At 31.8% G+C, this 27,550-nt stretch overlaps 1 protein-coding gene across 1 annotated transcript; it reads right to left on the reverse strand.

The window, feature by feature from the left end:
* Nucleotides 1–465: 465 nt before the first annotated feature.
* Nucleotides 466–27,550, reverse strand: LOC148067197 (testis development-related protein). Its single transcript, XM_087806213.1, has 4 exons — nucleotides 27,235–27,550; nucleotides 18,593–18,649; nucleotides 4,171–4,286; nucleotides 466–2,554 (listed from the first exon to the last, which is right to left on the reverse strand). Exons 1-4 carry the CDS (start codon nucleotides 27,319–27,321, stop codon nucleotides 2,143–2,145), a joined length of 672 nt encoding a protein of 223 aa, XP_087662339.1. The 5' UTR covers nucleotides 27,322–27,550; the 3' UTR covers nucleotides 466–2,142.

Genomic DNA, 27,550 nt, shown 5'->3' on the forward strand with positions numbered 1-27,550 from the left:
TCGGGAAGAGCTGGACGATGTAGCTGGGTGGAGGAAAAGTCTGGGCCTCCCTGCTAAAGCTGCTGCCCCCGCGACCAGAACCCGGATAAGCGAACCGAAGACAAGACTCTTAGTAAGAGTTACCTCACCACCAGTAATGCATAATTCCCTACGCAACTATCCAAGGAATACTAAAATGATTGGACAGGTTCTTTGGTCACTGTATGTTCCATTGGTGACATCGCTTTTCATTCATTCGACTGCAAAAGGAAGCAAAAAAATCGATATTTGGAAATGAGGGGATAAAACCGATTTAGTATAATTGATTTTATCCCTAAAACTACTGGTAATACCTTGATCTTGACCCCGTGGTTCATGTCTTCATCTAGATCCAAAAACTCCATTAGGTCTATCAAGTTCATCTTAACCATGTTCCACATCCACATAAATAAAACAAACTCTCGGATGACTTGAAAACAGTTTTTATTAAAATGTTGAATCAAACAAAAAACATAGTTTTAAAACAAGGCAACAGAGTTTGACTCTGGATTGATCCGTTTCGATGAGCTCAGCATTTCCCGTGTCTCCGTGATGACTCAGCATGAACACGCCTTTCTATCGATTGAAGGCACTTTGTATGCCGGGGGGACGTCGGGGGGGAGAAATGAAGGAGTTCAACCTTAGAAAAATAACGCAGCACAACAATTTAGAGATTGTGACCTTTTTCAGTGTAAGACATGAAGGGTTGCGTCGGTTTTTCGCTCAAACACGCTTCAGTTTCAGGCCATCGAACACACTTTCTTCCTGGAAACACACATCCGGTGTTAAGAATTAAGCACTTTCATGCCTGCATGAAGACCTAAAGCTGTGTCAAAGGTGTGTATCTTGCTGCAGTAGTTTTGACATTATTCTATAAAAACAAAAAAACACAGTGTTGGACTATTTAGAAGTTTCCTAAAGGGACACAGGTTGGGGACGATTGTGCCTGTTCTGTTGCACTTTGACATGGCAGTGGTGAGTCAGCTTTAAAACGCTCAAAATACTTTCGTCAAAGTTCTGTAGGAATGCTGAAGACAAATTTGAGTCTTTTGTATTATTTTTGCTGCTTTTGATGAAGACTTGCTTTTTCACTGTGAAGACACTTGTTTACACAATCGCTCTTGCAATTCTATACATTTGATAAAATATCACAGTTTCGGCACATTTCCTTCCACATTGTTGGAACCTTTTCCTTTAAGGGCTGGATTATTATTTTTAGTTTTCCTCTTTATTTCTACACTTTAAAAAAGGAAGCTCAAACTCGATCATCGATGTGATTGTGTGTGTGTACCGACCAAGAAGCCTTCAACAGGAAGTACGATTGTCTCTTCATATCTCTGTTTAATTTGTTTAACGTTGATTATCTCTGTTTATTATCTTATCTTAAACATTGTTAACAAACTAACAAGTCCATTAACCTGTGTGTCAATCATTCTGTGGGCCACTTTAAAGGACTTAGCAGCCTGGATTTGGCCCTGACAGCTTGGTGCCGTGACCTTTGGAGTGGACCGGTGGTCTGAAGGCCTGAGACGCCCCACTAAACCTACCTTCAGGAATCAGGTGAGAAAGATTTTTTTTCTTACATCGATTTTTTGGTTAGGACAGATTCTTAAGTTAGCTTTGGGTTGCCTGGACGAATAAGTCTCAATATTCATGTGCTCTAAAGAAACATACCAACTTGGACTTACATTTAGGAAACAGTCCTTATCTCAGGTGTAGAAGAAAGACACCAGGTGGTAAAAACTATCTAAGCAGGCAGTTCACGCATCAGTTTTAGATCTAAAAACAAGCTTCAGTTCCACATAATCCACCTTCACAAACCCTGTTTTGACTGAAGATTCGTCCAAACACCAGCATTATCTGTATGAAAGTGGTTGAGAATGTACTTCTTGTTTGCATAGTCCTACAGTGATAGATGATGATCAGTTTACCAGCTCAGTGTACGGGTTTGTGTCCGAAGGATTACGATCCCCAAAAACTGTCATGGTCTGGACTCGTAGACTAAATAGGCAGGAAACTGTGTTCAGACTTCAACTCTGTATCTCTAACATTCTTAAAATATCTTCTTCTCTCTTGCATAATCATAAGACTCTTGATCCCGACACAAACTTCATGAGGTCCGTTCTACTTGAATCCCTCCCACGCGCTCTCCGGCACGATCCCTCTGCTCATCCTGCTGATGCCGGCCAGCTTGACCTTGGCACGGGAGGTCCACCTGACCGGCGCCGTGCAGTCCTTGGAGTCGGACAGGTTAGCGTAGCGAGACGAGTCCTCCTCCAGACCCTGACCTTCCCACATGGCCAGTTCCAGGCCTAAAGAGTCCGGGAAGGACACGGCCGAGTCTCCGTTTTGGACCCCGTCGTCCTCCGGGACGTCGTCGGTCTCCAGCCGGGGCGGCTCCCAGCCCTCCATCTTCTCCGGTTTCTTGGTGGGTGAGATTTGTCTCATTGTCATGGTAACGCTTTCCCAAAAGCAGAGTCCTTTCTCCGGTTTTTCCTTTTTCTCTTTTTCTTCATCTTTGCCTTTCTTGTGAGAGCTATGGAAGCACAAACAGGATTCGTCAGCAAACAGATCAGGAAAGAAGGGAATTCATAGGAAACTCTTTATGTCGCGAATGTCTTGAACCTACCAGGTCGACCGTAGGATCATTATTTTAACTATAATTGTTAAAAAATGATTAAAAAAGTTAGTGTGTTCTTTCACTAAATTACCGAAAAAAAAACAAAAGCAATAATTAAGTAGATGAAGGCAACCTTGCTCTAAAACCATTGTGAGAAAATTGTCTCTTACTGAACTAGTTCAGATAAAAAAAAAATAGTTTAGTTTTTTTCAAAAAGTTCCTAGCACCAAGAATGAACTAGTTCAAAGTTCAGATTAAAATGAACTAGTTTAATTTTTTTCAAAAAAGTTCCTAGCACCAAGAATTAACTAGTTCAAAGTTCAGATTAAAATGAACTAGTTTAGTTTTTTTCAAAAAGTTCCTAGCACCAAATAATGAACTAGTTCAAAATTAAAATGCACTAGTTAAGTTTTTTTTTTTTTAAGTTTCTAGCACCAAGAATGAACTAGTTCAAAGTTCAGATTAAAATGAACTAGTTTAGTTTTTTTCAAAAAAGTTCCTAGCACCAAGAATGAATTAGTTCAAAGTTCAGATTAAAATGAACTAGTTTAGTTGTTTTCAAAAAAGTTCCTAGCACCAAGAATGAACTAGTTCAAAATTCAGATTAAAATTAACTAGTTTAATTTTTTTCAAAAAAGTTCCTAGCACCAAGAATTAACTAGTTCAAAGTTCAGATTAAAATGAACTAGTTTAGTTTTTTACAAAAAGTTCCTAGCACCAAATAATGAACTAGTTCAAAATTAAACTGCACTAGTTAAGCTTTTTTTTTTTAAGTTTCTAGCACCAAGAATGAACTAGTTAAAAGTTCAAATTAAAATGAACTAGTTAAGTTTTTCATTCAGTCATTATTATATGTTTTAATATTTATTAAATCATTATTTATTCATCAGATTTCACTGTCATATGACAAAAAAATTAACATGTATTATCAGTATTGTAAAACAACACAGGAATGGTATGTGGTGTTGTGGAAAACGGTATATAATACAATAAATGAACTACATGGACACAAAGATACAGAAAATAAGATGAATAAAATACAATAAATGACTTACATTAAGCATTTAATCATTAAATAACTAGGTAGTTAAGCAGGTTTCTGTCTGTAAGTCTCACACTACGTTTAGTTCCTGTTCGTCCAAAGTATGAACTAGTTCATAAACTATCGTTCAATGAACTAATTCAGGGACAACTCTGGCTGTCACAGCGTCTTGTTTAAGAGCAAATATACCGATACAAAATTGTCCTTACTCTCTTAAAGTATCGACTTTCTCATCCGCGTGTACATTAAGGCATAACATTATTTTGCATTTAAACATAAGTATAATAGTATTTGTCATTTAGGTACCAGAATAACTACAGTTACAAATAAAGCAAGCGTGACTGCATCCGCACCATAAATATCTATAATACATATACATACATATAATATATATAAACATCAAAGTTAACAAGATAAACTGGAAAAAAAAGGTTTGTAAACGTTAGCCGCCGCCGCCTCCTGCTGAGTCATGCCACGATGCTAATCTCACCCTCTGCGGTCTGCCAGCTGGACTCCGGTCAACAAGAAATGCTCATCATCTTTCGAGGAGAACATCTTCTTCTCCCTCCTTTCTTTCTTGGACATAAGCTTCTTCGCTTTGGCCTCCTGAGGGGAAACATTACAGCATTTTAATTTCACTTTCACATCCCTTCATCTCTGCCTTTAAATCTGCCTTCAAGCTTCAGAGTGACCGAGAAAGAAGGACCTGGAAAGAAAGATGAATATACAGCGTGTTCTTTACATTCTTGTGGGGAAAAGTTTAGTTTATATATTTGTTAAATGGTTGCCTTGGTTGCCCTAAAAATGTTTAGCTATTGTTTCTTGGAATTTCTGGTTAGCACGACAAGCTAATCCTGTATGTTAGCATCTTGGCTAACTGGATAACATTCTATTAATGGTTGCCTTGGTTGCCCTTAAAATGTTTAGCTTTTGTTTATTGGAATTTATTGACTCAACCAGTAAGACTGGTTAGCATGACAAGCTAATCCTGAACATTAGCATCTTGGTTAACTGGCTAACATTCTATTAATGGTTGCCTTGGTTGCCCTTAAAATGTTTAGCTATTGCTTCTTGGAATTTACGGACTCAACCAGTAAGAGCGGTTAGCACGACAAGCTAATCCTGCACATTAGCATCTTGGCTAGCTGGCTAACATTCTATTAATGGTTGCCCTTAAAATGTTTAGCTTTTGTTTCTTGGAATTTATTTACTCAACCAGTAAGAGTGGTTAGCACGACAAGCTAATCCTGTACATAAGCATCTTGGCTAACTGGCTAACATTCTATTAATGTTTGCCTTGGTTGCCCTTGAAATGTTTAGCTTTTGTTTCTTGGAATTTATGGACTCAACCAGTAAGAGCGGTTAGCACGACAAGCTAATCCTGCACATTAGCATCTTGGCTAGCTGGCTAACATTCTATTAATGGTTGCCCTTAAAATGTTTAGCTTTTGTTTCTTGGAATTTATTTACTCAACCAGTAAGAGCGGTTAGCACGACAAGCTAATCCTGCACATTAGCATCTTGGCTAGCTGGCTAACATTCTATTAATGGTTGCCCTTAAAATGTTTAGCTTTTGTTTCTTGGAATTTATTTACTCAACCAGTAAGAGTGGTTAGCACGACAAGCTAATCCTGTACATAAGCATATTGGCTAACTGCCTAACATTCTATTAATGTTTGCCTTGGTTGCCCTTGAAATGTTTAGCTTTTGTTTCTTGGAATTTATGGACTCAACCAGTAAGAGCGGTTAGCACGACAAGCTAATCCTGCACATTAGCATCTTGGCTAACTGACTAACATTCTATTAATGGTTGCCCTTAAAATGTTTAGCTTTTGTTTCTTTGAATTTATTGACTCAACCAGTAAGACTGGTTAGCACGACAAGCTAATCCTGCAAATTAGCATCTTGGCTAACATTCTTTTAAGGTATGTATGTTTGAATTTTCTTGACTTTAAGAGTAGATTTGCGACTAAATTTGATAAAAGTCTTTAGGAACTACATTTACAAACAATGGCCTTACATTCCTTAACACTAAACACAAATCTGTTTGTGGTATCCCTTGTGTCGTGTCCAGGTCAAGGTGAACGACCTCCCTGGCTTCCATAAATACAGATGCAGAAAACATTTGTTTTGGGGCCTTCGGGTCACCTCGACCCTGATACAACAGTAGGGTTTATTTAAAATACATTTTCTTTAATGAAGTACTTTATTTAAATACACTGACAGTGCGAAGGTTTGTGTGTTGCCAACAAAAACACACAACTTTGACCGACACACTAACACACATTCTTGCTGTCACAGGAGAATTCCTGCCTTTCGCTCAGATCCCGCCGTTCCTCCACAGCGACGGTGCAAACCTTCTCGTGCCTGAGAAGAATTCCCAATGTCAAGCGTCAAGGTCACAGCACTTATTCCGACTCACGTCCGCCAGCAAAACATTCTCAGAATCCACCGCTAGTACATGATGAATGCGTTTGACCCGCACGACCCCTTTTGTTTTCTCCGTCCTGGAGGCGGTAAAAATAGTTCCCAGAGAACGACGGGTCTGAAGCGGGACATGGTACCAGAGATACTTTTGCATTCGACTTGTCCTTCTAAAGTCAAATAAAGACCACAAATGTGGGTCTATTTTATGGTCATAAATGTCGTCTGTGAAGGTCTAACTTCTGCTGAATGTAACCAGAGATATCAAAGGTCAGATGATATGTTCTGAATTCCAGCGTGAGCGCGTCCACGTGCACGTATACAAAGACTTGACTATTCACCGCGGCGCGTTAACCTTGTGGCCCCTCGGTGCAGATCGCTGCAGATCTGCGCCCACTAATCTTCACAGCGAAGTGAGATCTCGGAGTGGGGCGAGCGACGTCGATTTACCTGCTGCGGAACAATACGTCTCTTTACACAACCTTGTTTTTTTGACAAATCCTGCTCAGAGATTTAAGATCAGAGGTTAGGAAATAAACTCACAATCAAATTATGTACAAACCCAACTATATTTCCAGAAAATGAAGGATACAAAATATATTTGACTGTTTTTCCCAAATTTAATGATGTTGAGATAATTAAACAAGTACGTTTTTTTTAACTGTAAGAAAATGCTCCTCGTAATTTCTCAAAATGTTTTGTTTAGTTGAAAATAGTTTGATTATAGTTGAAAATAGTTTGATTATAGTTGAAAATTGTTTGATTTTAGTTGAAAATTGTTTGATTATATTTGAAAATAGTTTGATTATAGTTGAAAATAGTTTGATTATAGTTGAAAATTGTTTGATTATAGTTGAAAATTGTTTGATTATAGTTGAAAATTGTTTGATTATATTTGAAAATAGTTTGATTATAGTTGAAAATAGTTTGATTATAGTTGAAAATTGTTTGATTATAGTTGAAAATTGTTTGATTATAGTTGAAAATTGTTTGATTATATTTGAAAATTGTTTGATTACAGTTGAAAATTGTTTGATTATAGTTGAAAATAGTTTGATTATAGTTGAAAATTGTTTGATTTTAGTTGAAAATTGTTTGATTATATTTGAAAATAGTTTGATTATAGTTGAAAATAGTTTGATTATAGTTGAAAATTGTTTGATTATAGTTGAAAATTGTTTGATTATAGTTGAAAATTGTTTGATTATAGTTGAAAATAGTTTGATTATAGTTGAAAATTGTTTGATTATAGTTGAATATTGTTTGATTATATTTGAAAATTGTTTGATTATATTTGAAAATTGTTTGATTATAGTTGAAAATAGTTTGATTATAGTTGAAAATAGTTTGATTATAGTTGATAATTGTTTGATTATAGTTGAAAATTGTTTGATTATAGTTGAAAATAGTTTGATTATAGTTGAAAATAGTTTGATTATAGTTGAAAATTGTTTGATTATAGTTGAAAATTGTTTGATTATAGTTGAAAATTGTTTGATTATAGTTGAAAATAGTTTGATTATAGTTGAAAATTGTTTGATTATAGTTGAATATTGTTTGATTATATTTGAAAATTGTTTGATTATATTTGAAAATTGTTTGATTATAGTTGAAAATAGTTTGATTATAGTTGAAAATAGTTTGATTATAGTTGATAATTGTTTGATTATAGTTGAAAATTGTTTGATTATAGTTGAAAATAGTTTGATTATAGTTGAAAATTGTTTGATTATAGTTGAAAATTGTTTGATTTTAGTTGAAAATTGTTTGATTATAGTTGAAAATAGTTTGATTATAGTTGAAAATTGTTTGATTTTAGTTGAAAATTGTTTGATTATATTTGAAAATAGTTTGATTATAGTTGAAAATAGTTTGATTATAGTTGAAAATTGTTTGATTATAGTTGAAAATAGTTTGATTATAGTTGAAAATTGTTTGATTATATTTGAAAATAGTTTGATTATAGTTGAAAATAGTTTGATTATAGTTGAAAATTGTTTGATTATAGTTGAAAATTGTTTGATTATAGTTGAAAATTGTTTGATTATATTTGAAAATTGTTTGATTACAGTTGAAAATTGTTTGATTATAGTTGAAAATAGTTTGATTATAGTTGAAAATTGTTTGATTTTAGTTGAAAATTGTTTGATTATATTTGAAAATAGTTTGATTATAGTTGAAAATAGTTTGATTATAGTTGAAAATTGTTTGATTATAGTTGAAAATTGTTTGATTATAGTTGAAAATTGTTTGATTATAGTTGAAAATTGTTTGATTATAGTTGAAAATAGTTTGATTATAGTTGAAAATTGTTTGATTATAGTTGAATATTGTTTGATTATATTTGAAAATTGTTTGATTATATTTGAAAATTGTTTGATTATAGTTGAAAATAGTTTGATTATAGTTGAAAATAGTTTGATTATAGTTGATAATTGTTTGATTATAGTTGAAAATTGTTTGATTATAGTTGAAAATAGTTTGATTATAGTTGAAAATGGTTTGATTATAGTTGAAAATTGTTTGATTATAGTTGAAAATTGTTTGATTATAGTTGAAAATAGTTTGATTATATTTGAAAATTGTTTGATTATATTTGAAAATAGTTTGATTATATTTGAAAATAGTTTGATTATAGTTGAAAATTGTTTGATTATAGTTGAAAATTGTTTGATTATAGTTGAAAATTGTTGGATTATAGTTGAAAATTGTTTGATTATAGTTGAAAATTGTTTGATTATAGTTGAAAATTGTTTGATAATAGTTTTCCTATTTTTATTAATATTCTTTCACTCTTGCAAAATAGATCCTAGTTAGAAATTTTTCAAATGAATAATCTGCTTAATCCTTGTGTTATCTCTGGGTCAAGGTCAACGACCTCCACCACTAAATCCGTGGCCGGGGAGGTCGTTGACCTTGACCCAGAGATAACACATTTAACTTTACCTACCAAATGAAAGGAGTCGCCTCTTAGATCCGTGTCGGTTCTGTGGCCCTCATGTGAGAACGAGTGATGCTGCAGCAGGACTTCAGGTCTATTTTCAGACTTGTTTTTCTTCGGCCACGATTGTTCTCGTCCCAAAAGCCCTCGTCTTTGAAAGAATGCTACGTTTCCTTCCCTCCTCGGCTCAGGAACCCTCGTCCTCCAGAACAACAGGACAGGTCCTGAAACACATCCTGTGGACGGAGTCGCGTCCAGGAGTGATGCAGACACACACTCTAGTGTGAGCGAGACTATGAGTGAAGAAGTCACATGACTTGTGTCCATATCAAGTGATCTGAAACACATGCAGACACTACACAACGTGCCCGCAGACCCACATCCTACGATCATTATTTACACATCAACATGTTCCTGGAAGGTTCAGCCGAGTCACCTTGAAGTCGTTTTCTCACAGAACAAAAACCAAAACAAAGGTGAGATCACAAGACAAATCTCTACGTCGACGACCACCTGTTCAACTGACCACACACCCGAGGATCATCACCTGGACTTCAGTTTGTTAGGTCTCTGATCAAATGTTAGCATCTACGTTAAATTCATGTTGCATTTGCTTTGCATTTTAGATGAATTTGTGTAGCAATCATGTTCATTTGCGTTGCATTGCGTTGCAATTTTGTTGCATTTTGTTGTATTTATGTTCCATTTATGTTACATTCATGTTGCATTTTTGCTTCATTTGTGCTTCATTTCTCTTTCAATTCTGTTGCATTTGCACTTCATTTGTGTTGCATTTGTATTCCATTTGGATTTCATTTGTGTTGCATTAGTGTTATGTTTGTGCTTCATTTGTGTTTCAATTCTGTTGCATTTATGTTTTATTTATTTATTTATTTATTTAGAATCCCTTATTAGTCCCGTGAGGGGAAATTCAACCATTCACACATACTGATGGGAGTAGGCTGCACACCTGCGCCAAGTCTACCATCAGGAGCAATCAGGGTGAAGTGTCTTGCTCAGGGATACAACGACACAAGCTTGTCTGGAGCTGGGATTGAACCTGCAACCTTTTGGACTGCAGGCAACCACTCTACCATCTGAGCTATGTCGCCCCCTTATTTGCATTTTATTTGTGTTTCAACTCTGTTGCATTTGTGTTGCATTTATGTTTTATTTGTATTTCATTTCTGTTGTATTTGTTTTTTATTTGTGTTTCAATTCTGTTGCATTTGTGTTGCATTTATGTTTTATTTGTATTTCCTTTCTGTTGTATTTGATTTTTATTTGTGTTTCAATTCTGTTGCATTTGTGTTGCATTTGTGTTTTATTTGTATTGCATTTGTGTTGCATTTGTTTTTTATTTGTGTTTCAATTCTGTTGCATTTGTGTTGCATTTATGTTTTATTTGTATTTCATTTGTGTTGCATTTGTGTTTTATTTGTATTGCATTTGTGTTGCATTTGTTTTTTATTTGTGTTTCAATTCTGTTGCATTTGTGTTGCATTTATGTTTTATTTGTATTTCATTTGTGTTTCATTTGTTTTTATTTGTGTTTCAATTCTGTTGCATTTATGTTTTATTTGTATTGCATTTGTGTTGCATTTCTTTTTTATTTATGTTTCAATTCTGTTACATTTGTGTTGCATTTGTTTTTAATTTGTGTTTCAATTCTGTTGTATTTGTGTTGCATTTATGTTTTATTTGTATTTCATTTGTGTTGCATTTGTGTTTTATTTGTATTGCATTTGTGTTGCATTTGTTTTTTATTTGTGTTTCAATTCTGTTGCATTTGTGTTGCATTTATGTTTTATTTGTATTTCATTTGTGTTTCATTTGTTTTTATTTGTGTTTCAATTCTGTTGCATTTATGTTTTATTTGTATTGCATTTGTGTTGCATTTCTTTTTTATTTATGTTTCAATTCTGTTACATTTGTGTTGCATTTGTTTTTAATTTGTGTTTCAATTCTGTTGTATTTGTGTTGCATTTATGTTTTATTTGTATTTCATTTGTGTTGCATTTGTGTTTTATTTGTATTGCATTTGTGTTGCATTTGTTTTTTATTTGTGTTTCAATTCTGTTGCATTTGTGTTGCATTTATGTTTTATTTGTATTTCATTTGTGTTTCATTTGTTTTTATTTGTGTTTCAATTCTGTTGCATTTATGTTTTATTTGTATTGCATTTGTGTTGCATTTCTTTTTTATTTATGTTTCAATTCTGTTACATTTGTGTTGCATTTATGTTTTATTTGTATTTCATTTGTGTTGCATTTGTTTTTATTTGTGTTTCAATTCTGTTACATTTGTGTTGCATTTATGTTTTATTTGTATTTCATTTGTGTTTCAATTCTGTTGCATTTGTGTTGCATTTATGTTTTATTTGTATTTCATTTGTGTTTCATTTGTTTTTATTTGTGTTTCATTTCTGTTGCATTTATGTTTTATTTGTATTGCATTTGTGTTGCATTTCTTTTTTATTTATGTTTCAATTCTGTTACATTTGTGTTGCATTTGTTTTTAATTTGTGTTTCAATTCTGTTGTATTTGTGTTGCATTTATGTTTTATTTGTATTTCATTTGTGTTGCATTTGTGTTTTATTTGTATTGCATTTGTGTTGCATTTGTTTTTATTTGTGTTTCAATTCTGTTGCATTTGTGTTGCATTTATGTTTTATTTGTATTTCATTTGTGTTTCATTTGTTTTTATTTGTGTTTCAATTCTGTTGCATTTATGTTTTATTTGTATTGCATTTGTGTTGCATTTCTTTTTTATTTATGTTTCAATTCTGTTACATTTGTGTTGCATTTGTTTTTAATTTGTGTTTCAATTCTGTTGTATTTGTGTTGCATTTATGTTTTATTTGTATTTCATTTGTGTTGCATTTGTTTTTATTTGTGTTTCAATTCTGTTACATTTGTGTTGCATTTATGTTTTATTTGTATTTCATTTGTGTTGCATTTGTTTTTATTTGTGTTTCAATTCTGTTACATTTGTGTTGCATTTATGTTTTATTTGTATTTCATTTGTGTTGCATTTGTTTTTATTTGTGTTTCAATTCTGTTACATTTGTGTTGCATTTATGTTTTATTTGTATTTCATTTGTGTTTCAATTGTGTTGCATTTGTGTTGCATTTATGTTTTATTTGTATTTGATTTGTGTTGCATTTGTTTTTATTTGTGTTTCAATTCTGTTGCATTTGTGTTGCATTTATGTTTTATTTGTATTTCATATGTGTTGCATTTCTTTTTATTTGTGTTTCAGTTCTGTTACATTTGTGTTGCATTTATGTTTTATTTGTATTTCATTTGTGTTGCATTTCTTTTTAATTTGTGTTTCAATTCTGTTGCATTTGTGTTGCATTTATGTTTTATTTGTATTTCATTTCTGTTGCATTTCTTTTTAATTTGTGTTTCAATTATGTTGCATTTGTGTTGCATTTATGTTTTATTTGTATTTCATTTGTGTTGCATTTGTTTTTATTTGTGTTTCAATTCTGTTACATTTGTGTTGCATTTATGTTTTATTTGTATTTCATTTGTGTTTCAATTCTGTTGCATTTGTGTTGCATTTATGTTTTATTTGTATTTCATTTGTGTTTCATTTGTTTTTATTTGTGTTTCAATTCTGTTGCATTTATGTTTTATTTGTATTGCATTTGTGTTGCATTTCTTTTTTATTTATGTTTCAATTCTGTTACATTTGTGTTGCATTTGTTTTTAATTTGTGTTTCAATTCTGTTGTATTTGTGTTGCATTTATGTTTTATTTGTATTTCATTTGTGTTGCATTTGTGTTTTATTTGTATTGCATTTGTGTTGCATTTGTTTTTTATTTGTGTTTCAATTCTGTTGCATTTGTGTTGCATTTATGTTTTATTTGTATTTCATTTGTTTTTCATTTGTTTTTATTTGTGTTTCAATTCTGTTGCATTTATGTTTTATTTGTATTTCATTTGTGTTGCATTTCTTTTTTATTTATGTTTCAATTCTGTTACATTTGTGTTGCATTTGTTTTTAATTTGTGTTTCAATTCTGTTGTAGTTGTGTTGCATTTATGTTTTATTTGTATTTCATTTGTGTTGCATTTGTTTTTATTTGTGTTTCAATTCTGTTACATTTGTGTTGCATTTATGTTTTATTTGTATTTCATTTGTGTTTCAATTCTGTTGCATTTGTGTTGCATTTATGTTTTATTTGTATTTCATTTGTGTTTCATTTGTTTTTATTTGTGTTTCATTTCTGTTGCATTTATGTTTTATTTGTATTGCATTTGTGTTGCATTTCTTTTTTATTTATGTTTCAATTCTGTTACATTTGTGTTGCATTTGTTTTTAATTTGTGTTTCAATTCTGTTGTATTTGTGTTGCATTTATGTTTTATTTGTATTTCATTTGTGTTGCATTTGTGTTTTATTTGTATTGCATTTGTGTTGCATTTGTTTTTATTTGTGTTTCAATTCTGTTGCATTTGTGTTGCATTTATGTTTTATTTGTATTTCATTTGTGTTTCATTTGTTTTTATTTGTGTTTCAATTCTGTTGCATTTATGTTTTATTTGTATTGCATTTGTGTTGCATTTCTTTTTTATTTATGTTTCAATTCTGTTACATTTGTGTTGCATTTGTTTTTAATTTGTGTTTCAATTCTGTTGTATTTGTGTTGCATTTATGTTTTATTTGTATTTCATTTGTGTTGCATTTGTTTTTATTTGTGTTTCAATTCTGTTACATTTGTGTTGCATTTATGTTTTATTTGTATTTCATTTGTGTTGCATTTGTTTTTATTTGTGTTTCAATTCTGTTACATTTGTGTTGCATTTATGTTTTATTTGTATTTCATTTGTGTTGCATTTGTTTTTATTTGTGTTTCAATTCTGTTACATTTGTGTTGCATTTATGTTTTATTTGTATTTCATTTGTGTTTCAATTGTGTTGCATTTGTGTTGCATTTATGTTTTATTTGTATTTGATTTGTGTTGCATTTGTTTTTATTTGTGTTTCAATTCTGTTGCATTTGTGTTGCATTTATGTTTTATTTGTATTTCATATGTGTTGCATTTCTTTTTATTTGTGTTTCAGTTCTGTTACATTTGTGTTGCATTTATGTTTTATTTGTATTTCATTTGTGTTGCATTTCTTTTTAATTTGTGTTTCAATTCTGTTGCATTTGTGTTGCATTTATGTTTTATTTGTATTTCATTTCTGTTGCATTTCTTTTTAATTTGTGTTTCAATTATGTTGCATTTGTGTTGCATTTATGTTTTATTTGTATTTCATTTGTGTTGCATTTGTTTTTATTTGTGTTTCAATTCTGTTACATTTGTGTTGCATTTATGTTTTATTTGTATTTCATTTGTGTTTCAATTCTGTTGCATTTGTGTTGCATTTATGTTTTATTTGTATTTCATTTGTGTTTCATTTGTTTTTATTTGTGTTTCAATTCTGTTGCATTTATGTTTTATTTGTATTGCATTTGTGTTGCATTTCTTTTTTATTTATGTTTCAATTCTGTTACATTTGTGTTGCATTTGTTTTTAATTTGTGTTTCAATTCTGTTGTATTTGTGTTGCATTTATGTTTTATTTGTATTTCATTTGTGTTGCATTTGTGTTTTATTTGTATTGCATTTGTGTTGCATTTGTTTTTTATTTGTGTTTCAATTCTGTTGCATTTGTGTTGCATTTATGTTTTATTTGTATTTCATTTGTTTTTCATTTGTTTTTATTTGTGTTTCAATTCTGTTGCATTTATGTTTTATTTGTATTTCATTTGTGTTGCATTTCTTTTTTATTTATGTTTCAATTCTGTTACATTTGTGTTGCATTTGTTTTTAATTTGTGTTTCAATTCTGTTGTAGTTGTGTTGCATTTATGTTTTATTTGTATTTCATTTGTGTTGCATTTGTTTTTATTTGTGTTTCAATTCTGTTACATTTGTGTTGCATTTATGTTTTATTTGTATTTCATTTGTGTTTCAATTCTGTTGCATTTGTGTTGCATTTATGTTTTATTTGTATTTCATTTGTGTTTCATTTGTTTTTATTTGTGTTTCATTTCTGTTGCATTTATGTTTTATTTGTATTGCATTTGTGTTGCATTTCTTTTTTATTTATGTTTCAATTCTGTTACATTTGTGTTGCATTTGTTTTTAATTTGTGTTTCAATTCTGTTGTATTTGTGTTGCATTTATGTTTTATTTGTATTTCATTTGTGTTGCATTTGTGTTTTATTTGTATTGCATTTGTGTTGCATTTGTTTTTATTTGTGTTTCAATTCTGTTGCATTTGTGTTGCATTTATGTTTTATTTGTATTTCATTTGTGTTTCATTTGTTTTTATTTGTGTTTCAATTCTGTTGCATTTATGTTTTATTTGTATTGCATTTGTGTTGCATTTCTTTTTTATTTATGTTTCAATTCTGTTACATTTGTGTTGCATTTGTTTTTAATTTGTGTTTCAATTCTGTTGTATTTGTGTTGCATTTATGTTTTATTTGTATTTCATTTGTGTTGCATTTGTTTTTATTTGTGTTTCAATTCTGTTACATTTGTGTTGCATTTATGTTTTATTTGTATTTCATTTGTGTTGCATTTGTTTTTATTTGTGTTTCAATTCTGTTACATTTGTGTTGCATTTATGTTTTATTTGTATTTCATTTGTGTTGCATTTGTTTTTATTTGTGTTTCAATTCTGTTACATTTGTGTTGCATTTATGTTTTATTTGTATTTCATTTGTGTTTCAATTGTGTTGCATTTGTGTTGCATTTATGTTTTATTTGTATTTGATTTGTGTTGCATTTGTTTTTATTTGTGTTTCAATTCTGTTGCATTTGTGTTGCATTTATGTTTTATTTGTATTTCATATGTGTTGCATTTCTTTTTATTTGTGTTTCAGTTCTGTTACATTTGTGTTGCATTTATGTTTTATTTGTATTTCATTTGTGTTGCATTTCTTTTTAATTTGTGTTTCAATTCTGTTGCATTTGTGTTGCATTTATGTTTTATTTGTATTTCATTTCTGTTGCATTTCTTTTTAATTTGTGTTTCAATTATGTTGCATTTGTGTTGCATTTATGTTTTATTTGTATTTCATTTGTGTTGCATTTGTTTTTATTTGTGTTTCAATTCTGTTACATTTGTGTTGCATTTATGTTTTATTTGTATTTCATTTGTGTTTCAATTCTGTTGCATTTGTGTTGCATTTATGTTTTATTTGTATTTCATTTGTGTTTCATTTGTTTTTATTTGTGTTTCAATTCTGTTGCATTTATGTTTTATTTGTATTGCATTTGTGTTGCATTTCTTTTTTATTTATGTTTCAATTCTGTTACATTTGTGTTGCATTTGTTTTTAATTTGTGTTTCAATTCTGTTGTATTTGTGTTGCATTTATGTTTTATTTGTATTTCATTTGTGTTGCATTTGTGTTTTATTTGTATTGCATTTGTGTTGCATTTGTTTTTTATTTGTGTTTCAATTCTGTTGCATTTGTGTTGCATTTATGTTTTATTTGTATTTCATTTGTTTTTCATTTGTTTTTATTTGTGTTTCAATTCTGTTGCATTTATGTTTTATTTGTATTTCATTTGTGTTGCATTTCTTTTTTATTTATGTTTCAATTCTGTTACATTTGTGTTGCATTTGTTTTTAATTTGTGTTTCAATTCTGTTGTAGTTGTGTTGCATTTATGTTTTATTTGTATTTCATTTGTGTTGCATTTGTTTTTATTTGTGTTTCAATTCTGTTACATTTGTGTTGCATTTATGTTTTATTTGTATTTCATTTGTGTTGCATTTGTTTTTATTTGTGTTTCAATTCTGTTACATTTGTGTTGCATTTATGTTTTATTTGTATTTCATTTGTGTTGCTTTTGTTTTTATTTGTGTTTCAATTCTGTTACATTTGTGTTGCATTTATGTTTTATTTGTATTTCATTTGTGTTTCAATTCTGTTGCATTTGTGTTGCATTTATGTTTTATTTGTATTTGATTTGTGTTGCATTTGTTTTTATTTGTGTTTCAATTCTGTTGCATTTGTGTTGCATTTGTGTTTTATTTGTATTTCATTTGTGTTGCATTTCTTTTTATTTGTGTTTCAGTTCTGTTACATTTGTGTTGCATTTATGTTTTATTTGTATTTCATTTGTGTTGCATTTCTTTTTAATTTGTGTTTCAATTCTGTTGCATTTGTGTTGCATTTATGTTTTATTTGTATTTCATTTGTGTTGCATTTCTTTTTAATTTGTGTTTCAATTCTGTTGCATTTGTGTTGCATGTATGTTTTATTTGTATTTCATTTGTGTTGCATTTGTTTTTATTTGTGTTTCAATTCTGTTGCATTTGTGTTGCATTTATGTTTTATTTGTATTTCATTTGTGTTGCATGTCTTTTTAATTTGTGTTTCAATTCTGTTGCATTTGTGTTGCATTTATGTTTTATTTGTATTTCATTTGTGTTGCATTTATTTTTATTTGTGTTTCAATTCTGTTACATTTGTGTTGCATTTGTTTTTAATTTGTGTTTCAATTCTGTTACATTTGTGTTGCATTTGTTTTTAATTTGTGTTGCATTTGTTTTTAATTTGTGTTTCAATGCTGTTGCATTTGTGTTGCATTTATGTTTTATTTGTATTTCATTTGTGTTGCGTTTGTTTTTATGTGTGTTTCAATTCTGTTACATTGGTGTTGCATTTATGTTTTATTTGTGTTTCAATTTTGTTGCATTTGTGTTGCATTTGTTTTTATTTGTGTTTCAATTCTGTTACATTTGTGTTGCATTTGTTTTTAATTTGTGTTGCATTTGTTTTTAATTTGTGTTTCAATTTTGTTGCATTTGTGTTGCATTTATGTTTTATTTGTATTCCATTTGTGTTGCGTTTGTTTTTATGTGTGTTTCAATTCTGTTACATTTGTGTTGCATTTATGTTTTATTTGTATTTCATTTGTGTTGCATTTATGTTTTATTTGATAAATCGAGCCTCAAAGAATGAAAGGACAACATTAAAATCAAACTCTACTTCCTGTTGATGTTGTTCAGCACAGACTCTGATACAAGAGTTTGTTCTGCTTCACAGAAACGATCCCTTTTCAATCGACATGATCTCCACTGACGCCAAACAACAACAAACCGGCTCGACATATTCACTGTTAGTATTGCCGACAAACAGATGGATAGACTTGATCTTAATCTGCTAAGAACTTAATGAGCATTACAACCTAATCTTAAAGGATGAAGGAATAAAAGCTTCTGTGTTCCTTTGGTTCCTGCTCTTGATTCCAGGGCTCGGTTCATATTTTAAAGAGATGGAAAAAGACACAAACTGACACCAGATCAGGTGGTTTTCTGCTGATAGAGGAAGATAAGAGAAGCAGATAAACATAGAAGGCGCTTCTGCTTTTCCTCAAATTTGAAGTTTAGAGATGGGTTTGGATGGCTTCAGGAATGTAAAGTATAAATGAAAGAATTATAAAAAAAAAAAATGTTTTGATTCCACAATTTTTGGTATCAGCACCAAAGGTAAAAGACTCGGGAGAAGATTAGGTACAGTATTTACTTTGGTTACAGCTGTGACAGCTTCCTCCTCTTCCTCCTCTGCTTCTATGTCTTTGTCCTGCAACACACACAGAAACACACACTGGAGGTGAGTTAACACAACAGCAAACGCCTTCCATCACAAACACAAAGACATGTTGTGTGTAAACCGCTTTCCTGTAAGAACGAGGTTTGCATATTATTTTTTGTGTTGGATGTAAAAGTAAGCAGGATGGAGGGATGGATGATGAAAATAAGTCGGTAAAAGTACACAACCTCCTGCTTTCTATGTCCATGGAGTAAATGTACGTCAATGTCTATTGATGGCAGACTTGGCGCAGGTGTGCAGCCTACTCCCATCATTATGTGTGAATGGCTGTCAAAGCGCTTTGTGACCCTGGTCTAGAAAGGCACTATATAAATAGAGATTATTGTTATTATTATTATTATTTCATTATTACAATACATTCATACATTTTCTTTGATTTATTTTGCATTTACATTTTGCATTTGCAATGCATTCATTTTTCGTTGCCTTCATTTTTCATTTTTGTTTCAGTCATGTTTCCTTTACGTTGCATTTGTGTTGTTTCAGACACCGACTCTAATCAATGTGAGGCTATTTTTATGCCATTGTTTCAAGTCAAACTGTATAACAGATCTTTGCCATACGGCGTGACCTTATATATTATATATTGATTTTTATGCCATCAATAATTTCTACATTTTGATTTTTGCTTTGTATTTTCGCGTTGTGAACTACTTGAATCTTCATTGCATTTGCATTACATTCATGTTACATTTGCTTTGCTTTTATTCGTAACATTCATGTTTCATTTGCTTTGCTTTTATTCGTAACATTCATGTTTCATTTGCTTTGCTTTAATTCGTAACATTCATGTTTCATTTGCTTTGCTTTTATTTGTAACATTCATGTTTCATTTGCTTTGCTTTTATTTGTAACATTCATGTTTCATTTGCTTTGCTTTTATTCGTTACATTCATGTTTCATTTGCTTTGCTTTTATTCATAACATTCATGTTGCATTTGCTTTGCTTTTATTTGTTACATTCATGTTTCATTTGCTTTGCTTTTATTCATAACATTCATGTTTCATTTGCTTTGCTTTTATTCGTAACATTCATGTTTCATTTGCTTTGCTTTTATTCTTACATTCATGTTTCATTTGCGTTGCTTTTATTCATTACATTCATGTTTCATTTGTGTTACTTTTATTCATGACATTCATGTTTCATTTGCGTTACTTTTATTCATGACATTCATGTATTATTTACGTTGCTTTTATTCGTTACATTCATATTTCATTTGCGTTGCTTTTATTCGTTACATTCATGTTTCATTTGCTTTTCTTTAATCGTTACAGTCATGTTTCATTTGCGTTGCTTTTATTTGTTACATTCATGTTTCATTTGCTTTGCTTTTATTCCTAACATTCATGTTTCATTTGCGTTGCTTTTATTCATTACATTCATGTTTCATTTGCGTTGCTTTTATTCGTTACATTCATGTTTCATTTGCGTTACTTTAATTCATGACATACATGTTTCATTTGCGTTGCTTTTATTCATTACATTCATGTTTCATTTGCGTTGCTTTTATTCGTTACATTTATGTTTCATTTGCTTTCCTTTAATCATTACATTCATGTTTCATTTGCGTTGCTTTTATTCGTCACATTCATGTTTCATTTGCGTTACTTTTATTCATGACATTCATGTTTCATTTGCTTTGCTTTTATTCGTAAAAGTCATGTTTCATTTGCGTTGCTTTTATTCGTTACATTGATGTTGCATTTGTGTCGCAGTGTTTGCTTGCATTGATGTTGAATGTTCTTAACATTCCATTTGCAAACGCATCAGTTTGACACACTATCCGCACAAACTACACACCAGGCATCTCTAACAAGCTGACATCACACATTCAACATTAATACTCTGACATTTCAGAGTTTTAAACCGTCTGGGCAGATTAACGGGCGAGCACACAATCGCCCGGAACAATCTAAAGACATCAAACCATCATGGAGCGGTAGATTAAAGCCAGAATGCCAGGAGACGTTCAAAGGAATATTAAACATGTGGAGACAACAGAGCGAGACGGAGACGGTGGTTGGACGTGTCTGAGCAGAGACTGGTGGACGACACACACTCGTCTGTCAGGGTGACTGAACTTAAGAGAGAGACGAGGTGATGAAGCCAGTAGATGCATTTTTTTTTTTAACTCCAGTGTCAAAAACACCTACAGGACACACAGTGGACAAACATTTACACTGTAAAAGTATATATTTAAAGGCTGGTAGTTGCTGATGTGAATGTTTGGCCTCGTTGAAAACATGACTCAATGTTTTTTTAATGCAAATAAAAACACATTTAACATAACAATATAAGGTTTTCTTACAGAATTCATGAAGAAATTCCAGTATTGGTTAGTATATTAACTGAATAAAACCCTATCATATAAATAGTTATTTAAAAAATAATTCTACCGATGGATGTGGAAGATTAAAAAAAACACTACTTTAGCTAAACAACAATAATATCTAGCAGTAAAAAAAAGAAACAAATATTGTCTGATTTTCCCTCTGGGACGAATAAAGTTGGATTTAATCAATTGATAGAAGTCAATATTAAAAGTTTACTTGTAAATTATATTTTGACTGACAAACTTTACAAGTGTATGTAATCTAGGATTGGTGGCTAAGCTAAGCTAATGCTAACAAAGCTAATGTTTGTAAGCAATGAATGACATGACAACAGTGAAGCGTAAAAAGAAGGATGGTTTGAAAATGCTTTCATGGTTCTTGTTGCATGTGGTTTAACAGCAGTTCTGTTCAAGTTACTGAGCTTTAGACGCTTTGATAGATTTTGACTCGTAAAAAGACAGTAATAGTTTAAAACAAATCAGCTTTTCAATATAATCCTTGTTTGATCTTTTCTCCTCCGTGTCTGTGATCAGGATTAACGCGAGGCTGTCTTGATCAAAGTCTGTGCTGATCCTGCTTCAAATACAGACCCCACACCGAGGAATTTGAGCGCCGCTATCCAACTATGAAGGTATGTCGGACCTTTAAGCCGCAGAGCAACAGTCACTTTAATTCTTAGACATCAATATAAGTGAACAGCCCTTGTGACCTGAGCCTTTTATGTGGATAAAGTTCTGCTCTCCTAACTAGGTAGTGCAGAGACGCTGGGAATTTGAACTACTCAAGTACTAAAGAACTACATTCATTTTATTTGTAACATTCGTGTTGCTTTTATTCATAACATTTGTGTTTTATTTGTGTTGCTTTTATTTGTTACATTCAGGTTGCTTTTATTCATTACATTCATGTTGCATTTGCATTGCTTTATTCGTTACATTTATGTTTCATTTGTGTTGCTTTTATTTGTTACATTCGTGTTGCTTTCATTTGTTACATTCGTGTCGCATTTGCGTTGCTTTATTCTTTACATTTATGTTTCATTTGCGTTGCATGTATTCGTTACATTCATGTTTAATTTGTGTTGCTTTTATTTGTTACATTCATGTTTAATTCGTGTTGCTTTTATTTGTTACATTCGTATTGCTTTTATCCATTACATTCATGTTTCATTTGTTTTGCTTTTATTCGTTACATTTGTGTTGCTTTTATTCGTAACATTTGTGTTTTATTTGCGTTGATTTTATTTGTTACAATCATGTTTAATTTACGTTTCTTTTATTTGTTAGATTCTTGTTGCTTTTATTCGTAACATTTGTATTTTATTTGTGTTGCTTTTATTCGTAACATTCATGTTTCATTTGCGTTGCGTTTATTCTTAACATTCGTGTTTTATTTGCGTTGCTTTTATTTGTTTCATTCATGTTTAATTTGTGTTGCTTTTATTTGTTAGGTTCCTGTTGCTTTTATTCGTTACATTCATGTTTAATTTGTGTTGCTTTTATTTGTTACATTCGTGTTGCTTTTACTCGTTACATTCGTGTGGCTTTTATTCTTCAAATTCATGTTTCATTTGCGTTGCTTTATTCGTTACATTTATGTTTCATTTGCGTTGCGTTTATTCTTAACATTCGTGTTTTATTTGCGTTGCTTTTATTTGTTTCATTCATGTTTAATTTGTGTTGCTTTTATTTGTTAGGTTCCTGTTGCTTTTATTCGTTACATTCATGTTTAATTTGTGTTGCTTTTATTTGTTACATTCGTGTTGCTTTTACTCGTTACATTCGTGTGGCTTTTATTCTTCAAATTCATGTTTAATTTGCGTTGCTTTTATTCGTTACATTCATGTTTAATTTGTGTTGCTTTTATTTGTTACATTCGTGTTGCTTTTACTCATTAAATTCGTGTGGCTTTTATTCTTTAAATTCATGTTTCATTTGCGTTGATTTTATTCGTTACATTCGTGTTGTATTTGCTTTGCTTTTATTCGTTACATTCGCGTTTAACTTGCGTTGCTTTATTAACATTAACTTTTACATAACTGAACGACTTGTGACCTGAGCCTTTTACGTGGATAAAGTTCTACTCTCTTAACTAGGTAGTACTGTGATGCTGGACATTCAAACTACTCAAGCTTCTCTTGTTTAAAGCCACGACAAACAGGGAACCCGGATCTTGTGTGTGTCACTCAACCACACATCCCACCGTTAAGTAGTTACCGATCAAAAGTGTGTTGCTCTCACACCAGCTCTAACACGTCCATTACAGACGGTTGAACTTGAGAAAGTAGTCGCCCGGGAGCACTGACACCCTATCTAGCATTCTTCACGGCTGCTCTTAACTGTATTATACCTGACTGCAGTGTAATCTTCCACCCCGCACACACAAACACTCGCATGTGGGCTGGAAAGTAAACAGAATCTGAAGAGAGACCAGAAGACCAGTTTCCTCGTCTAGACCGCCTGCTATTACGTCTGTTGGTTCTTGCTGGCCTGGGGTCAGTTTCAATCTCAGGGTGTACGTTTGTGTGTCGCCAGGGAAGTAAAGTTTGTGCTGGAATTCAACCGTAAAATGCTTTAAATTGAGCTTCAAATTGATTCCTGGGGCTTCACCAGCATCATTTGTAAATGAAATAGAAGTAACACAAAAGTTTTTTATTCACTCTACTGAGAGCTGACTGGAGGTCAGTTTCTTACTGTTTCTAATTGTTTATTAAAGTTACATTTGTGTTGCATTCCTGTTGCATTATCTTTCATTTGCGTTGCATTTGTGTTGTATTACCTTCAGTTTGTGTTGTATTCATGTTGTATTTGTGTTGTATTCTCTTACATTTGTGGTGTATTCATGTTGTATTTGTGTTGTATTCTCTTACATTTGTGGTGTATTTATGTTGTATTTGTGCTGCATTATCTTCCACTTGTGTTGTATTCATGTTGTATTTGTGTTTTATTATCTTCCATTCGTGTTTCATTTGCCTTGCATTTTGTTGCATATGCATTGGATTCATGTTCATTTGCCTTATATTTGTGTTGCATTATCTTCCATTTGTGTTGTATTCATGGTGTATTTGTGTTGTTTTATATTTCACTTGTGTTGTATTTATGTTATATTTGTGTTGCATTATCTTCCATTTGTGTTGTATTCATGTTTTATTTGTGTTGTAGTATCTTACATGTCTGTTGCATTCATGTTTTATTTGTGTTTTATTATCTTCCATTTGTGTTGTATTCTTGTTGTATTTGTGTTTTATTATCTTCCATTTGTGTTTTATTCATGTTGTATTTGTGTTGCATTATCTTCCATTTGTGTTGTATTCATGTTGTATTTGTGTTGCATTATCTTCCATTTGTGTTGTTTTCATGGTGTATTTGTGTTTTATTATCTTCCATTTGTGTTGTATTCATGTTGTATTTGTGTTGCATTATCTTCCATTTGTGTTGTTTTCATGGTGTATTTGTGTTTTATTATCTTCCATTTGTGTTGTATTTGTGTTGCATTATCTTCCATTTGTGTTGTTTTCATGGTGTATTTGTGTTTTATTATCTTCCATTTGTGTTGTATTCATGTTGTATTTGTGTTGCATTATCTTCCATTTGTGTTGTTTTCATGGTGTATTTGTGTTTTATTATCTTCCATTTGTGTTGTATTCATGTTGTATTTGTGTTGTATTATCTTCCATTTTTGTTGCATATGCATTGGATCCGTGTTGCGTTTGCCTTATATTTGTGTTGCATTATGTTCTATTTGTGTTGTATTCATGTTGTATTTGTGTTGCATTATCTTCCATTTGTGTTGTATTCATGTTTCATGTTTGTTGCATTTGTGTTACATTCAACTGTCTTCAACCAAACATGTATCTCCACAGCTAGGGCTGGATATCAATCAAACATTTTCAATACCTTCACTACGATACCATTTCGTGAAAAGGTTTGATACCAATTATATAAGATAAACTTATATTACACATAGTACAAATCTTTAGTTAAAATGTTCAGCTTTGGTCAATTTCCGGGCTGTTTTTGTCCAGAAATAAATAAATAACAAATCATTTCCAGTTCTTACGTATTTAATTGTAGCAAAATTGCGAATTTGGTCCAAGTTCAAGCAGTTTTTGTTGAGAAAAATCACACTTTGGTCTTAAAATGGTTTATAAAATGTTGGTTTTATTAAAATACATCTGCCTGAAACACGATATAGAGATATAACCTCAGTCTGTGACGCTCAAACCAGGATAGAAATCTCCTTCTACGTTTAATTTTGAGCATTCTTCTTCTTCTTCTTCCTTCTGAGATATAACAGTATTTCATTTTTAATAAAGAAATCCACCTTGTTGATCCTGAACCACTGTGTGACGTGTTTCCAGCATTATTTGACGCAACCCATGACTTCAGGCAGTATTTTATTAACATGGTGAGCCTGCAAAAGACCTCCCTGTCTTGGTCTGGATCTCCAGTGAAGGGCCACATGGGTCAGTTCCCAGGGTGGGAGTTAAAAACAGGCAACTTAGGGTCACTTACATGGCAGATGTTACATTTCGAGAGACGACCTTGAAGGGTCATTATCAGACAGAAACAAATGTCTTCAATCAGTTGTTTTTTTTGTTATTAAATGTGATGTTGACGTCAACACGTTTTCTACGAGGATGCCTGAGCGATCACCAGATGTTCCTGAGCCAGAGTACACACGTGACCTCTGCCCCCCCTTCCAGTTGGATATAACAACTGGCTCAGTTCAATGCTCGGAATCTAAAGAAATAAATCAGTGGATGATTTGCTAAAACAAATAAACTGTTCCACTTCAAATAATCTGGAATAATTTACCAATGAAACATTATCTAATAAAACATCTAATTTTAATTTTATTTAATCTCTGGGTCGAGGTGAACGACCTCACCTTAAGGGTTAATAACGTGACGTTCATCTTTTTCTATCACAACTCTCTGCATTTGTATTTTGACACTTATCTTATTGACACTCGTCTTATTGAACTGCTTACCAATAATGATTGATTGATTGATGTTTGTCTTTTCTTCAGATAGTCTCTCAGTTTGAAACTTTAACATGAAACCTTTACTGATTCATACACACAACTTGTAGAATCCAAGAAACTTTCACTCTTAATTGATTTGATACATTCGCTCACAAAGTCTTGAGCATGAGATGATTAGAGATAAATAGTTTCCTGTCATTACAAGTGAATTAATAAGTGATAACTACATGAACAATGCTGGTAAATAACTCGAGAACACACTTCCAGAATGTTCCTTAAACTCTCCTGACTCGCTGACATGTTTCAAATGTTGAAAATCTCACCAAGACACAGTAAGTCCCTCATCATGACCTTGATTTGAACTCCTTACTTTATAAAGTTCTCTACTGTCTGAAATCTGGGCAAACGAGAGGTTACAAGAGCGGAGTCCATTATGATGTAATAATGGCGTCACTCCTCCTCCAGCCAGATGTAATCACGACCCCCTTTGTTTATACAACGAGTCCCCTGGAGGTGGAGACTTCAGGGATTGATGACGTGCAGTGACAAACCCTGATGCTTGACTAATCACAGCAGAGTGGGTGTGATTATGATAAACAAGATTTCATCTCCAGAAAAGTTGCGTTCTCAGTGGGCGGGGCTTAAGATCATTTTCTAACGTCAATATTTAAACTACAAGAGAGTTTTGTACAAACAGACACTGATGACGATGATGATACAATAGAGTCGAACATCTATTTAAGACACACTTAAATCAACACTTAAGTTGCACTTTGACTTCTTATATAATAGATGCAAAACATGGACCCTTGCTAGAACAAAACAATCAAAAGGAATGAAGGAGTTTACAAGGAGTAAACAAACTGATATCATTTTTGATTTTAGATCATTTTCCCACAACGCTTGAACACCTTTGACAAAGTATGACACTATTTTATCACAAACATTCTCTTCAGTCATTTTTACATTAAATAGAACGAATGCTGACTCATAGTATAAAAAAGAAAATAAGTTTACGTTTCTTAAAGAACTGAATGAGACATACAGAACATTTTGAAGACAATTCTTTTTGTCTATGATGTTTCATTAAAATGCTTTATTGGGGTACATTTGAAATAATAACTAAATCCAATTCACACTTTTTTTTTAAAAGTATTTACTAAATGCATTATGGAGGCTTAATTTATCATTTAAATGTCAACTGTGCTTCATGATGATAATAAAAGGTTTATTACCTTGTAGGAGTGATGGTGGTGCCAGGACACGTCGTCTTCTTCTGACGCATACTCCACCAGAACTTTACTCTTGCTCTTCCTGAACATGTCCACGACAAAGAGCAAAAAACCTCCTAGAAATGGTTGGACTCGAGCGGAAACGATCCTTCGCTTTTTATCGTCCAGTGACCAGAGATCTCGCGGAAGGTCTCAGGAATAAAGTGGATGTTCGGAGCGCGCGCACTTCTCGCGATATTTCCCGGTTAAACGTAATTAATTTTTTGATAAACGACCCCAAGAGATGAGAAGTTGTTCAGAAGGAAGTCGTCGGAGGGTG

This window comes from Callionymus lyra, chromosome 13 (genome assembly GCF_982586985.1).
Source record: "Callionymus lyra chromosome 13, fCalLyr1.hap1.1, whole genome shotgun sequence".
NCBI lineage: Eukaryota > Metazoa > Chordata > Actinopteri > Syngnathiformes > Callionymidae > Callionymus > Callionymus lyra.

Coding starts and splice junctions, on each gene's coding strand:
- LOC148067197 (XM_087806213.1), bottom strand. CDS start 27,321: ATGTTCAGGAAGAGCAAGAGTAAAGTTCTGGTGGAGTATGCGTCAGAA. Junction 4,287..18,592: donor CTGTCACAGCTGTAACCAAA/GTAAATACTGTA, acceptor GTTTCCCCTCAG/GAGGCCAAAGCGAAGAAGCT. Junction 2,555..4,170: donor CAGCTGGCAGACCGCAGAGG/GTGAGATTAGCA, acceptor GTGCTTCCATAG/CTCTCACAAGAAAGGCAAAG.